The sequence below is a fragment of the Acipenser ruthenus genome, chromosome 34 (genome assembly GCF_902713425.1).
Source record: "Acipenser ruthenus chromosome 34, fAciRut3.2 maternal haplotype, whole genome shotgun sequence".
Taxonomy (NCBI): domain Eukaryota; kingdom Metazoa; phylum Chordata; class Actinopteri; order Acipenseriformes; family Acipenseridae; genus Acipenser; species Acipenser ruthenus.
In genome coordinates, this window is record NC_081222.1 from 5,139,107 (window position 1) to 5,153,897 (window position 14,791).

Consider the following 14,791-nt stretch of genomic DNA (forward strand, 5'->3'; position numbering starts at 1 on the left):
TGGTACAATTAGAAACCGTGATGGTAATGTCTAGGAAAGAAATTTGTTTAGAAATGTTCCATGTATACTTTAGAGCTGGATGAGACTGGTCAATAAAATGTATGAAATCCATTAAATCTTCATTAGTGATATCTGAGATGCCAAATATGTCATCAATGTATCTAAGATATAACATTGGTGTATGTCCCTTGTACTGAAAAACTTTATTTCCAATCCATCCCATAAAAAGACAGGCATAAGAGGGCCCCATTCTTGTTCCCATACAGACACCTCTAACTTGTTTATAAAAGTCTCCATTAAAGGAGAAACAATTCAAAGAAAGGACGAGTTGGGCTAGTTGCAAAAGAATATCCTCACCAACTATGCTACCCAGCTCCTGGTCCAGGCCCTGGTACTCTCCCGCCTAGACTACTGCAACTCCCTCCTGGCTGGCCTCCCTGCGTCCGCCACCCGTCCGCTCCAGCTCATCCAGAACTCTGCTGCCCGCCTGGTGTTCTCTCTGCCTCGCTTCGCCCACGCTACTCCACTACTCCGCTCGCTCCACTGGCTTCCGATCACCGCTCGCATCCAGTTCAAGACTCTTGTACTAGCCTACAGATGCCTTGACCAGACTGCACCCAGCTACCTCCAGACCCTCATCTCTCCCTACACCCCCGCTCGACCTCTCCGCTCCGCCTGCACTAGAAGACTACCTCTACCTCCGCTACGCTCCCCTGCCTCCAGAGCCCGCTCCTTCTCCACCCTTGCTCCGCAGTGGTGGAATGACCTTCCCACAGATGTCAGGACTGCCCAGTCCCTGACCACATTCCGGCGCCTCCTTAAGACTCACCTCTTCAAACAGCACCTGTAGAACTCCTCTGTTTGTATCCTGGGACACTATCACCCTTCATGTAAATGTGCTTTATTTTGCTCTTATCTGCCCCCTATTTTACTTCATTTAATCCTGTACTTCAGAATACTGTAATCTGCCAAGTGTTTAACCTGTAGTACTTTGTATTTAATCATATCCTGATGTAACTATCACTATTTAATCATATCCTGATGTAACTATCACTATTATCTGCTGTATTATTGAATTGTGGTTTGTCACACTTGTACTTTGCTTGAACAAAAGTTATTGTATTTCTTGCTCTTATTGTATTACTTGTATTGTAACACTTGAAATGTATTTGCTTACGATTGTAAGTCGCCCTGGATAAGGGCATCTGCTAAGAAATAAATAATAATAATAATAATAATAATATCGGTTGCAGATTCTTTTACTGTCCGTTTATCAAGGAAGTATTTTAGTGCTTGTAAACCGTCACTGTTGGGGATAACTGTGTAGAGGCTTTTGACATCCATTGAGAAGAGAGTTATATTTTCACTGTTACCATTTAAAGAAAAATGATCTATTATTTGCAAAAAATGGTTAGTCTTTAACGAATGAAGGTAGAGATTCCACAATGGGTCTGAAGACATCATCAAGAAACTTGGAAATTATTTCAGTGGGGCAGGAACATGCTGATTCAAGAGGACAGCCTGGATTGGTAGGCTTATGAATTTTAGGAAGTAAATAAAAACGGCTACAGCGAGGGTTTTCAACAATAAGATTAGATGCAGATTTGGGTAATAAGTTATTCTGGATGGCAGAATGGATAGTAGATGTGACTGTAGTTTATAACAGTTGTGTAAGATCATTTGGGACTTTCGTGTAGAAGTTAGTGTCAGAAAGTTGTTTAGATGCTGCTTCTATATATAGATCCTTTTTCCAAACTACTACAGCTCTTCCTTTGTCAGCAGGTTTTATTTTGATGTCATTACGTTTCTGTATATTCTGTAAGGCGTGATATTCATCTGTTGTCAAGTTTAAAAGACTAGTGTGTTGTTGAAAATTAATTTGACTTATTTCTGGTTCACATTTATCTATAAAAAAATCTAAGGCTTGAAATGCTCCGGAGGCTGGTGTCCAAGTAGAGTGCTTTTGTTTGTATTGATGGAAAATATCTAAGGAATCAGAAGCTGTCTTGGAGGATTGTGAAGCACCTAATTCATTTGTATCTGTGTCTCCATGAAAATGGGCATGTAAATGCATGCGGCGAAAGAAATGCTGTGTGTCACTGATGACTGCAAATGTGTCAGTGGATTTCTTTATAGGTACAAATGTGAGACCTTTGGATAAAGCGGAGTGTTCAGCAGTAGTAAGTGCCAAATTTTCTGGGATTGTAATAACAGTTTTATGTGGTCTTTGCTGTATTATATTTTGATAATTAATGGTAGTCTTATAGTCTTCCTTGAGCTTAATCAATTTTTTTCCTTTATTTATTTTCATGAAATCATAGATATCTGCATATAAATTGTGAATAAGGCGACAAGCTTGGTTGTATAAATCATTATTATTTAACATATCTTTTAAGCATGTCTTGGAAGTTATCATATCATGGTCAAGTTTTTGTATGTTATATTGATAATTTTTGATATATGCCTCATGATACTTTTACTACATTTAAATAAAGTAGATTGCACTTTCCTGTAATATCCTCTATGGTTGTTGCTTGGATGGAAATTCATTCTGAAGCCTTTAGGAGTGAGGTTTACTTTGAAACAGTTCTGAATGAAATAAATATGATTGGTAAATCTTGTCTTGCTCCATGTTGATCTTGCAAGTTTGATATAAGTTGGAGATATTCTTGGGTTCAAAAGACTGGTAAATCTTGTTAGGTCTTGGAAGCACTGTGATGTTATTTTTCGTTATAGTTTATATGTTATCGTTCTTAAGCAGCAGTAAAAATATATGTAAAGTTTGAGAAAAAGAAAAACCGCTGTGTACCAATATATATATATATATATATATATATATATATATATATATATATATAAATTACATGTAAATAACAACTGCTGCAAATGGACAGATTTATACAAAAACACAAAATCATCCAAAATGAACTTTAAAGATAACAAATAAATAGAAAGAAGGAAACAATATACAGACATTGCTTAAAAATGAAGTAGTAATTTTTCATTGATACTTAAAGTCATAAAGTGCATAAATAATTTGTCTAGGAATCAGCCAATTGTGAGCATAGTTACAAACAGAACCTTGAGCTCTATTAGATACATAAAGATGTAAACAACGTAAAAAAATATATAAACACGCATATATATATATATATATATATATATATATATATATATATATATATATATATATATATATATATATATATCAACTGTCACATAATCATAGATTGGTTCTTAAGATCTGTTACAAAATTAGAAATTGTTGAAAAGTCTGTTTCTTGTGCCGTCTGCTACACCTCTGAGCGGGCGCCTGTATTGATTAACGCATTGAATGATGGGATGGATTGTTTTTTTCTGCCCTTGGTCGCGCAGAGCGAGAGCGCGAGCGTCTCCTTTGAGCGAGACTGGACGTTCCGAGCGTGAGCGCGAGAGAAGCAGGCGCAGCAGCGGCACCGCGAGAGGAGGAAAGGAGGAAGAACAGCAGCAGCAGCAGCAGCAGGAGAAGCGGGTACAATATACACATATAAATATAAATAAGCACGTCAACGGGATATTAGTACGCGGCGGATAGGACACGGGACTGCCGGCGACTTCTCCAGGTAACGGATATGGGAACTAACGGGTTTTTTTTTGTTTTTTTGTTTTTTGCAGAGGGAACGAGTGAGAATAAGACGCGCGCATTTATAATTTAAACACACGACCATTTAAATCGGGCTCCAGTTTGGTTACCATTTTTGGCACGAGCGCCAGTTTTTGGGTATTTATATTCCCCAATTAGTAAAAAAACAAAACAAACAAAAAAAACGTGGTGCTTTCTTTCCCGATTCTCAAAGAGAAACAGAGAAGGGGTCGGTGGGTAGAGAGGCCGCTGCGGCCTGCTCGCTGGCGTTCGAGCCGGGGACTCCAGTAGACTTGAGACACGTGTGCGAGCAGTCTGATTCGGGTAGGGGGAATTGTAGAGTGGCAGGGACAAACCCGGGGTGTGGATTATGCAGTGAAGCGGGCCCAGCCAAGGCGATAGTATCCCTGTTCCGGGCGGAGATTACTGGAGACACGCCGGTGCATAGCTTTGCGAAAGTGGATCGGGGGGGGGGGGATGTGGGATTAGGGCGGTTTAACTAACAGGAGAGAGACCAGGTGAGGGGTGGAAGGTACGGACGTACATGCTGTGCAATGCAATCTAGTTTTTGGGATACTGTATACAGCAGAAGTCAATCAAAGTGTTTGTGTTTATTTAATACGTCTGATGTAGCTGTGGAGAGAGAGGGGCAGAAGATCGAGAACAAAAATAGTGCAGAAAGCATGGTGAACATGAACTATTACAGCACCGTGGATGGATGCGTGAAAAATATCCATCTAGTATATGTGTGTGTGTTTTTAAATTTAATTACATTTATAATTCTTTTTTCATAGAGCCACGGTTTTGTTTAATACTTTGTTCAAGGAATGTCTAGTTAGTTAAATTAAAAACAAGCCTTTGTTGTTGCAAACGTGCAAGCAGTGGGTTTAGCTGCGTAAAACAATAAAAAAAAAAAAAACTTAATTAACCTCATAGTGTCTGTCCCGTCTACTAGTGGTGGTTGGTAAAATGTCCATCAAACCTGTTTTGTTAACAATATAAATACAGTGAAGTTGCTCGAACATTTGTTTAATGTTTCAAGCAGTATTAACCATGCCATTAACAAATAGTACAGTTTGTAGGACTTTGGTACCGCTTGGCAACTGTTTTTTGTGTATTTAAGTACTTGAATCTGTAGTTCTGATCTGTAGTATTAAATGTATCCCTTTCTATTCTAGGTGGTGTTTGGCGCTGTGTTTTTTTTACGATGGAGTGGCAGCCGGATGAACAGGGGCTGCAGCAAGTACTACAGCTGCTGAAAGATTCCCAGTCTCCCAACACAGCAACACAGCGTGCCGTCCAGCAAGTATCCTTTCCTGATTGGGGGTCATGAATCAGGGGGCACTGGGCATACCATTCACCTAAACAGGCATGAAAGTTTGTATGTTTGTGGATTTTTGGGGGATGACAAACAGGGGGCTACATTGTCCTAGGTGTGTATTATTGTATACTTGTGTCAGTTTTCTGATTCATTGGAGTTACTGATTTGTAGGGCTGCAACAAAGGGTAAATTCTGACCTTCGACGGTTCGGAACACATTACAGTAGGAAGGTTGGAACCTTTGGTACTAATTTGAATAATTACTGGTGATGTCACCATAGCTACTTGTTTATATTTGATTGGAAATCCTATTTTACAGGAAATCCATATAAATGAAATAAAACATTCACATGTAGTTTAAAAATACGTTGTGTATATGTCATGTTTTTATAATTAAAATTTAAAATACATGTTTATTTACATGTAATTGATGCTGCTTGCGATACATACAGCAGGGCATGAATTTCATTTGTGTGCTGGGGGTATTTCCCCCCCCTATGCTGCAGCCAATGGGGGGGGGGGGGGAATTAAAACATTTTTAGGGGGGAATGGCAAAAGAAAAGGCACTTGCATATAAACTATTTTTTTATATATATAAACAAACACAGTCACTTGCACAGTTTGCATTCAATTTTCCTTTTGGTCGTCTGGGCATTTAACAAAACAGCAGAGGGGTTTCGAGACAATTCTTTCAATACAGCTTACACTATACAACTCTGCTGTCGACATGGATTAAGAAATTAAAGGTTTGCCTCTGGGTAACACGATCTCCTTGGGGTGGCAATGTTCAGTTTTTGAAATAAAAATTATTAGTGTTGCTGTATATTTTGCATGTTTCAAACATTCTACCATAGCACTTCTCTTACACTGTCTTGTACACTTTGTATTCAGTAGATATTTACTGAAGCAATACAACTGCTATAGGTTCACCCCCCCCCCCCCACCCCCCGTGTGCTTTGGCATAATATACCCTGCTCCATACACAGCAGCAGCGGCGCCATATAGCATTGCTACGTATAACAATTTGGTAGTCGATTTTAATACAAAGTTTGTTTACGTAATATACATTATACAAATCAAAAGATTGAATTTTGCATGTGTGTGACATTTAATGTGTGATTTATAGTATTCACACATTGTCAAACAGTATTTTATTTATTTATTTTTATTTTTTAAAAACTAACTTCTATAAATGTTTCTCTCTTGCTTCCTGTCTAAGTAATGATATGTACATTTTTGTTTTGTTTAAGTGTCTTCTTCGACAGGTCTAACATTTTCTTCTCAAAATGAGGAAGGGCTCGCTGGTGTACAGCTCGACCTTCTTGTGTTGGCTGATCCACCACTAACCCTTCTCTCCTCATGTCTGCTGTCTCTGCCCCATCTCTTGCCCCCTCTCTCCACTCCAATGCACCTGTTTTCCTCTGCTCCCAAATATTCACTCTGAAGTAGTTTCTGCTCCATTGTATAATTTTGCACATGACTATTGGCCACAATTGCCTCAGTATGGATACACTAAGAAATTAAGCCTTTATATACCTGAAATGTGTAATTGGCATTTGTAATTTGATTTACACCTTACATAGGCTACACCTTTGCTCCTATAAATGAATGCATTTGTTCTGTGTGTGAATTTTTTTATTCTCTAACGCAGCTTCATTCATTTTGGTGGTGTTTTAGGAAAATTAGATTATACATGTGACTTTGTTTTAAGAAAATGGCAAAATATTTGTATGCAATTCAGCCTTGGTATTTACTTTCGGGTGTAAATATATTTCCATAAATAACCTGCTCAGTTTTCAATGTGAGAACAGTGGTTTTCTTGTGGTAACGATATCGATAATCAAATTATTTATCGATTTGGACCCCACGATAACAAAATGATAATATTTTAAAGAAATCGAATATTCCATGAATTTAAAAACGTGTCTTGTATATATTAACTTACTGTCAAGAACGTAATCTGTGTGTTGTTGCTTCTAAAAGTTACTGAGACTATGCGTCTATGAACAAATACAGGATGATGATGCAGAGATCAAGAGTAACCTGCTTTGTTAATGTATTTTATACATATTTTGTTTTAAATCAGTCCCAACTGTAGCCATCTGTCTTGAGCGAAACTAATAACTTAGCATAACTACGTTGTCATGTGCCGCTGTAAAAAAGTTATTTTTAAATTACCTTTTTGTTTTGTAGCAATACAACCTTTTTCGTTTTTGATTGCTGTCTCAGTCTATTTGCTGCTGGATCGTAGCTCGGTGTATGTGATCCAATAAAACATTGCAGGTTGGACAAAATAGTTTGCTACCAATAGAATGCAAAGTTATTGTATGCGCTCCGCTGCAGTAATTATTGTAGATTTTTTGTATTCATTTTGGACACTCACAAAATGTTCATTCTCTTAACAATATCAGTTGAGAACTCCTAGGATACTAAACCCGCCCCGGATGCCCATATCAACAAATCAGTAAGGAGAGCCCAGAGTGGTTATTGACTGCTGTGTTAGTCAATAAATCCTGTCCAGTTTTCTTTTTGAAATTGAAATGAAACAAGGCTAGTGATGGCAGGAATATAAAAATTGGAGAGTGCTATATTTAAATTATTATTTTTTTATTTTCTCCCCAATTTGGAATGGCCAATTATTTTTAGGCTCAGCTCACCGCTACCACCCCTGCGCTGACTTGGGAGGGCGAAGACAAACACACGCTGTCCTCCGAAGCGTGTGCCGTCAGCCGACTGCTTTTTTTTCACATTGTGTACTCACCATGCAGCCACCCAAGAGCTACAGCGTCGGAGGACTACGCAGCTCTCGGGCAGCTTACAGGCAAGCCCGCAGGTGCCCAGCCAGCAGGTGCCCAGCCAGACTACAGGGGTCGCTGGCACTCCACACGGAGCGCCTTTACCGGATGCACCACTTGGGAGCCCGTTCCTTTAAACTGTTACTGTGAGGGAATTATTTTTTTATTAAGTATTTTAACTCAATAATGATCGATAATTGTCATTAGAATTTGCACAATAATCTATGTCCACGTCGGGCTTCGATTTACATCACTAACAAATAGTACATTGCAGTGCAGCCCAGTTATTAGCAATCTCTCCTTCGTGTGCTTCAGATACTAAGCTGGTGTTAGGGTATAATAGCTGGGGATTTGCTATTCATGTCAGAAAGAATAGGACTCGAATGGACAAGATTAACTTTTCCTTTCCTGATTGTTATTCAATGCAGAGGCCCTGGTGTTGATACCGTCTATCCCAGTATAAGGGTATTTGGTCAGTTCAAAAGCACAGTAACAAGTGAAGGAAATGCATTAGAAATGGGATAAGGTCATAGAAATAAAGTTTGTTGTACCCTAAAATTATGCAAAATTTTTTTTTGGGGGGGGGGGGGGGCACACATTTTGAATGTAGTTTATTTACACTGCATAGATCAATTTAGGAGAGTTGTGGCCTTACATTTATTTTATGCACATTTGTTTGCATCTGCAGCATTGAATTTGGTTTTTAACAAGTTTTCATTCATTAAGTGTTTATTTATATTCTTGTCTGATAAGATCCAGGCAGAAAAATCCCACCCGTTTTAGACTAAAAAGAGCTGAGTGTATGTAGATGTGTGTTTACATCCTTAACCTGCTTGTGCAGAAATTGGAACAGCTGAACCAGTACCCAGATTTCAACAACTACTTGATCTTTGTGCTGACCAGACTCAAATCTGAAGGTAAGTTCACTGCATTTTTCCTAATGTATTGATTTCACCACTGCATGTAGTAGATTCAAGTGATAGTCATCCGAAAATGTATCGTTTTGTATTGGATTACTTTTATCCGATAGTTTGTTTCAGATGAAAGTCGAAGTCACTGTTTTAATTCTTGTATGTTATGAAACATATAGGATATAAACTGACAGTTTTGACCATGTCGTTCACCATCGTAACATGTTTATAGTTTTCTCTGGAAGTGATGGATAGCGTGACATTTGATTGTGCAGTGATGTTCAATGTATTCATACTGTCTGATCCAGAGGGTGGAGTTATATTTGATGTGCTAAACAGTATACTACAAACTACTAGTCTTTTACAAGCTCAATAAACATTTTTTTAACTTGACCAGTTTATTTGAGTACACTTGCTAAAATGGGAATAGGGGAGTGGTTAAATCACTTGGTATTGGCTTTATTTTCTGTTGTCCCCATCTTTTATAGATCACCTTTTTGTGTGTTTGGCACAGTCATTAAGTGTTTAGTTTACCGTAGCTGTGTTTGCCCCGCAGACGAGCCCACGCGCTCCCTCAGCGGTCTGATCCTGAAGAACAATGTGAAGGCACACTACCAGAACTTCCCTCCTGCTGTAGCTGACTTCATCAAACAGGAGTGCCTGAACAACATCGGGGACTCCTCTCCGCTCATCAGAGCCACTATCGGTAAGACTGCCTGCCTGCTTCTCTCTCTCTCTCTCTCTCTCTCGCTCTCTCTCTCTCCCTTACCTCCCCTCGCCTGCTCATTTCAGAAACACTTGCGTTTGTTTGCTTTATTGTTGAGTTCATAGTGTGTGTTTGTTATAAAAGGTACCCTTAAAGTAATTGTAGCTAACAATATAATAATGTAAATCTTAGCCGTTAGGCACTTCTGTTAGCTACACAGGTCTTAAGTGTGCAGTTTTAAAAAACACTTTGTTCTTATAAAACTTTAGGTTAAAGAAAGCTCTGTTTCTGTGCTTTCTGTCAGCCACACATTTTTAAATGGCTGTTTAGAAAACAGCAAGTGCTCTGTTTCTGGAACCCAGGGATCTACCTGTGCTTTACAGGGTTAGAAACTCGCGCTCGCCTGAAGCTAGTTAAATCTGATGAGGACTAGTTGATGTCTGTCTCAGTAGTCCTGTGGGTGAGTACTTTTAAAACAAATGTACACATACACACTCATGTTCAGTGTTGCGTTAAAAAAATGCAGGTAAGAAATAAATAAGTACATTTTCTAACGGGGTGTAGCAGTGGTGAATGAGCATTCATAATGCTTACAAAACAGTCACTCGGAACTGAAACCTCCCTTCATCTCCCCTGCAATGCCAACCTCACTTAATGATGTTCTCCCTCTGCACGGGATGCAAAGTTTATTGGGCGTTTTGAATTTACTGAAACACGTTGCATCTTTTAAGTAAGTGTAAGGTCATTTTACAAAAATGTGTAGATTTATATCGGGTTGCGACCCCCTCCCCCACAACAAAAAAAACAACTGAAGATGCCATTAGCAAAGGGGGCCAGTTGTACCAATGAGGTCAAAAAATAGGTCACTTTTTAAACAAGTAAACAATTACCATAATGAACGATATCCTAATGTGTTGCTTCTCTTGATGTTTTTAAATATTGCCTGAAGATGTACTTCTATACTAAAGCTTTTTAAATTCTCTTTTTTATGTATTGGTGTTGATTGTATTTGTTTTTCTTGGTTTGTTGTATTGCTACTGTTGTACAGCGCCTTGATCTCTTGAAAGGCGCTTTATACATGCAATACGTTATTATTTTAATAAGACAATATTTTCATTGAGTTCTTACCTATAAACAGCAGTAACATGTTTAACGTTTGGGACTCGCTGTCTGTAGCTTTTTAATGAGAGGGTAAATTATCAGTGAGAAACTGTAGGCCACGCATCAACTGTTTTAATGTGTTTTTGTTGCATTATACAATTTTGAAACAATATTCCAAAACAAGTATCTCAACACTTTTAGAATTTGCTTTACATTTAAACATACAAGACATTTATTTTGGTTCTGCCTCTGATTCTCAATCATCCTTTTGTGTATAATAAATATAACATTTATATATAAGCATATTTACCTTTGTGACGCCTGTCTGGGATCCTATCATAACTACATCATAGATATAGACTGCATGCTTAACTGGTGGTCTGTATATCATTGCTTTATACTATTGTGTAAAACCCTGGCATCTCCACTGCCTTTAACCATCCTGAGAAACTTAACTTTAAGTTCTGACTAAAAAGGATAGAAATCCAATAGAAGTTATTAGTTGGATATTACATATTCGGATGATATAACTTAAGAACATAAGAAAGTTTACAAACGAGAGGAGGCCATTCAGCCCATCTTGCTCGTTTGGTTGTTAGTAGCTTATTGATCCCAGAATCTCATCAAGCAGCTTCTTGAAGGATCCCAGGGTGTCAGCTTCAACAACATTACTGGGGAGTTGCTTCCAGACCCTCACAATTCTCTGTGTAAAAAAGTGCCTCCTATCTTCTGTTCTGAATGCCCCTTTATCTAATCTCCATTTATGACCCCTGGTCCTTTTTTCTTTTTTCAAGTCAAAGAAGTCCCCCGGGTTGACATTGTCTATACCTTTTAGGATTTTGAATGTTTGAATCGGATCACCGCGTAGTCTTCTTTGTTCAAGACTGAATAGATTCAATTATTTTAGCCTGTCTGCATACTACATGCCTTTTAAACCCGGGATAATTCTGGTTGCTCTTCTTTGCACTCTTTCTAGAGCAGCAATATCCTTTTTGTAACGAGGTGACCAGTACTGAACACAATATTCTAGGTTTGGTCTTACTAATGCATTGTAGAGTTTTAACATTACTTCCCTTGATTTAAATTCAACACTTCTCACAATATATCCAAGCATCTTGTTAGCCTTTTTTATAGCTTCCCCACATTGTCTAGATGAAGACATTTCTGAGTCAACATAAACTCCTAGGTCTTTTTCATAGTTCCCTTCTTCAATTTCACTATCTCCCATATGATATTAATAATGCACATTTTTATTGCCCGCATGCAATACTTTACACTTTTCTCTATTAAATTTCATTTGCTATGTGTCTGCCCAATTTTGAATACTGTCTAGATCATTTTGAATGACCTTTGCTGCTTCAACAGTGTCTGCCACTCCTCCTATTTTTGTGTCGTCTGCAAATTTAACGAGTTTGCTTACTATATCGGAGTCTAAATCATTAATGTAGATTAGGAATAGCAGAGGACCTAATACTGATCCCTGTGGTACACCACTGGTTACCTCACTCCATTAACCACATAATCATCCCACATAGGCTGACAATTATTATTTATTAGCTATTACTAGTTTTTCAGTTTTCGCATGATCACATTAAAAGTATGGCCTAACTGAAATATCAGAATTTATGTAAATACAGTAATCCGTTGCGATGGGACCAGAGTAAGGGTGGGTATGTAAAAAGACGGATACATTAATCCTGTTTTAAATACCATTATACAGAGCTGTAACAATTACTGTATTGTATTAATATTGTTTTGAGATTCAGCTTTTATTAGGGAGCTCCCCTAAATCCCTTGTTTAAGAAGATACAGGGTATTAATACTCCCTCTCTGACTGGTCGTGTCAGACCTGCTCCCACCCCCCTCAGTGACGCTCACACACACAGCAGTCTCTCAGCTCTCACACAAGCACCAAAACACACAGAGAACGCTAACGGATCTGAACAAGAATAACACAGTTTACAAGCACACATTATTTACAGAGTACTTTTCTACAGTCCATAATCGGGTCCATTCCCACATTGTCTTACAAATCAGCTGCCCCTGCGTTACAATATCAACACACTGAACAGCTCACGTGACACTGCCAGCAATGGCAGCGCACGGAGCACATACAGCACAGTGTAACGAAAACTTTGGTAGGATCTACAATCTCTGAACTAATCTTTGATCAATAATAAACTAACGTTGAAGAGATTGTTCATGGCAGGTAAATGGTTTGGGTGGATAGCAACACTTTTAAAACATTCTTGGCTAGCAACAGCAGGTGCAGCATCGTTGGTGTTTTCACTAGAATCATGCAGTGATGTTGCCCTGCAGATTACGTTCATGCGGACTTGGAGCTTATAGGCAGGTCTACGCAGCACGAAATTGGCGAATCAGCTGCAAGAGTTGACAGACGTGAATGTTCTTGTGTTAACGCTTTGCAAGAATGCTTTCAAAATGATATGTTTACCTCGATTTTGGAGTCTTGATTTGAGGTTGATATTTATGATAGTAACTTGTAAAGTGTGAAGGTTGTTGCCAGAGGGAATGCTGATCGTCGGCATACTTTAAGTGATTGGAAGCTGAATGATAGTCCGTTCATTTGAAAACCAGGCTTTAATCGCTGATAATAGGTGCAATTCCATGAGTGCTCCGGGGCTCAAACACCAATGGGGAATAATAAGGTCCCTCATAGTGCAAATAAATCACCTGTTCTGTCAAATTAGTGTGGGTGCTTCACAATCAGAACAGTTATTGCAGCGTTTAAAAAGTAAAACATTCACTGGCGGCTCTGTCAAACCGGAAGGCGATCCTTCACATATTAAAATCCATTTATACAATGTCTCCCAGCTTTCTTGAAAATATCTTCATTTCCCTTGTTTCTTTTGTATTTGTTATGCTCTCTTTGGTATCCAACCTAGTAGATTCAGCATCTGTCAGTTCTGGCAGATTCTACTGTACTTGCTGAAGCAGTTTTCTCTCTCTGCTAATTAAAAAAAAAAAAAAAAAAAAAAAAAAAAAAAAGGACTTTAGTGAAGACCGCACGCATATGTACGTGAGTACATTAATTGTAGGTAGTAATTCATAGTTATTTAATCACTCAAGGCTGTAACACCCAACTCCACAAACTGAGCTTCATGGTCGGCAAGGTGACACGGCTGAGAATTTTTCTCCTCTGTCATCCCGTCTGGTGCTGTCGGTGTCAGTTTCTCAGCACACAGTACAGTAGTCGTTCAGTAATCGCTCAGTGATGGGGAGCAAACAGCTGATTGATCAATCCGTAGGAGCATTTACTAAGGTGCCTTTGTTAAAACAAACAAAATAAGTAAATTACTAAGTTATTTTTTAGGAAAATTTAAAATGTATGCCTATTTTTAGGGACCCCAACTGTTGATTCCAACTTAGGCACTTCACATAATGACTTAAGTTTACATCGGGACTAACAAGTTTCAAAAGGTACTAGCCCGATGGACTAGTATGTATTAATTAATTAATTAATTTGATTGATTGATTGATTCGCAGATGCCCTTATCCAGGGCAACTTACAAGATATCACATTATTTTTACATTGTTACCCATTTATACAGTTTTTTTTTTTTAAATTTTACTGGAGCAATCTAGGTAAAGTACCTTGCTCAAGGGTACAGCAGCAGTGTCCCCCACCTGGGATTGAACCGACAACCCTCTGGTCAAGATTCCAGAGCCCTGACCACTACTCTAAACTGCTGCCCTACTACTAGTATCACTATTGTTTCTAACCCTGCTTTACCATCACTGTTCTACCCTCCTCACCTTCTCTGTTTGTAGGGATCCTCATCACGACCATCGCTTCGAAGGGAGAGCTGCAGACCTGGCCTGAACTGCTGCCTCAGCTCTGCAACCTCCTCAACTCTGAGGACTACAACACCTGCGAGGTGGGTAATACGGTGTCTAACGTTCATTGTATTTCCGTGCCCTAATCTGTCATGATGGGTACGGTACAATACTCCAGGGATGGAAAAAATACCCTTTCCACTGGCACATCCGAGCCAGGAGGGCCCCAGACCCTCATGGTATGGGTGGTTTTCCACTGGCTGTTTGTCAAGCTGAGTGAGAACCAAAGCGTAAAACTCTGGCCTCCCAATACATCTGCCAGGGGCAGGGTTAATCTGCTTTGCTTTAATCGGTACACTCGAGAAAGCCGAATATGGCGTGCAGCGAGTCAGAGGAGAGAAGTGCAGCCCTTCGTTGCATTTCAGTTGTATTCAGTTAAGGGTGCGTCCAAAATTACAGCAAACATACACACTATACTTATTTTCAAGACTTCCTGCCCCAAAAAAGCACACATAAAAAATGCTAACCTCAGAAACAG

The 14,791-nt window shown here is 38.9% G+C and overlaps 1 protein-coding gene and 1 non-coding gene across 4 annotated transcripts in view; both read left to right on the forward strand.

Moving 5' to 3' along the window:
• LOC117970691 (transportin-2) overlaps positions 1–14,791 on the forward strand; it is a 124,803-nt gene that overhangs the window by 40,393 nt on the left and 69,619 nt on the right. For 2 of the 3 annotated variants that reach the window (XM_059007248.1, XM_059007250.1), the window contains exons 2-6: positions 3,376–3,602; positions 4,801–4,928; positions 8,579–8,654; positions 9,205–9,354; positions 14,248–14,354. In XM_059007248.1, coding sequence (XP_058863231.1) covers positions 4,830–4,928; positions 8,579–8,654; positions 9,205–9,354; positions 14,248–14,354 — 432 coding nt within the window. In that variant the 5' untranslated portion in view covers positions 3,376–3,602; positions 4,801–4,829. The remainder of the gene's footprint in view (positions 1–3,375; positions 3,603–4,800; positions 4,929–8,578; positions 8,655–9,204; positions 9,355–14,247; positions 14,355–14,791) is intronic. The other variant, XM_059007249.1, reaches the window with a different exon arrangement.
• LOC117402098 (small nucleolar RNA SNORD41) lies at positions 8,887–8,956 on the forward strand. Its single transcript, XR_004544399.1, has one exon. It is a non-coding gene; the product is annotated as a small nucleolar RNA SNORD41 (small nucleolar RNA).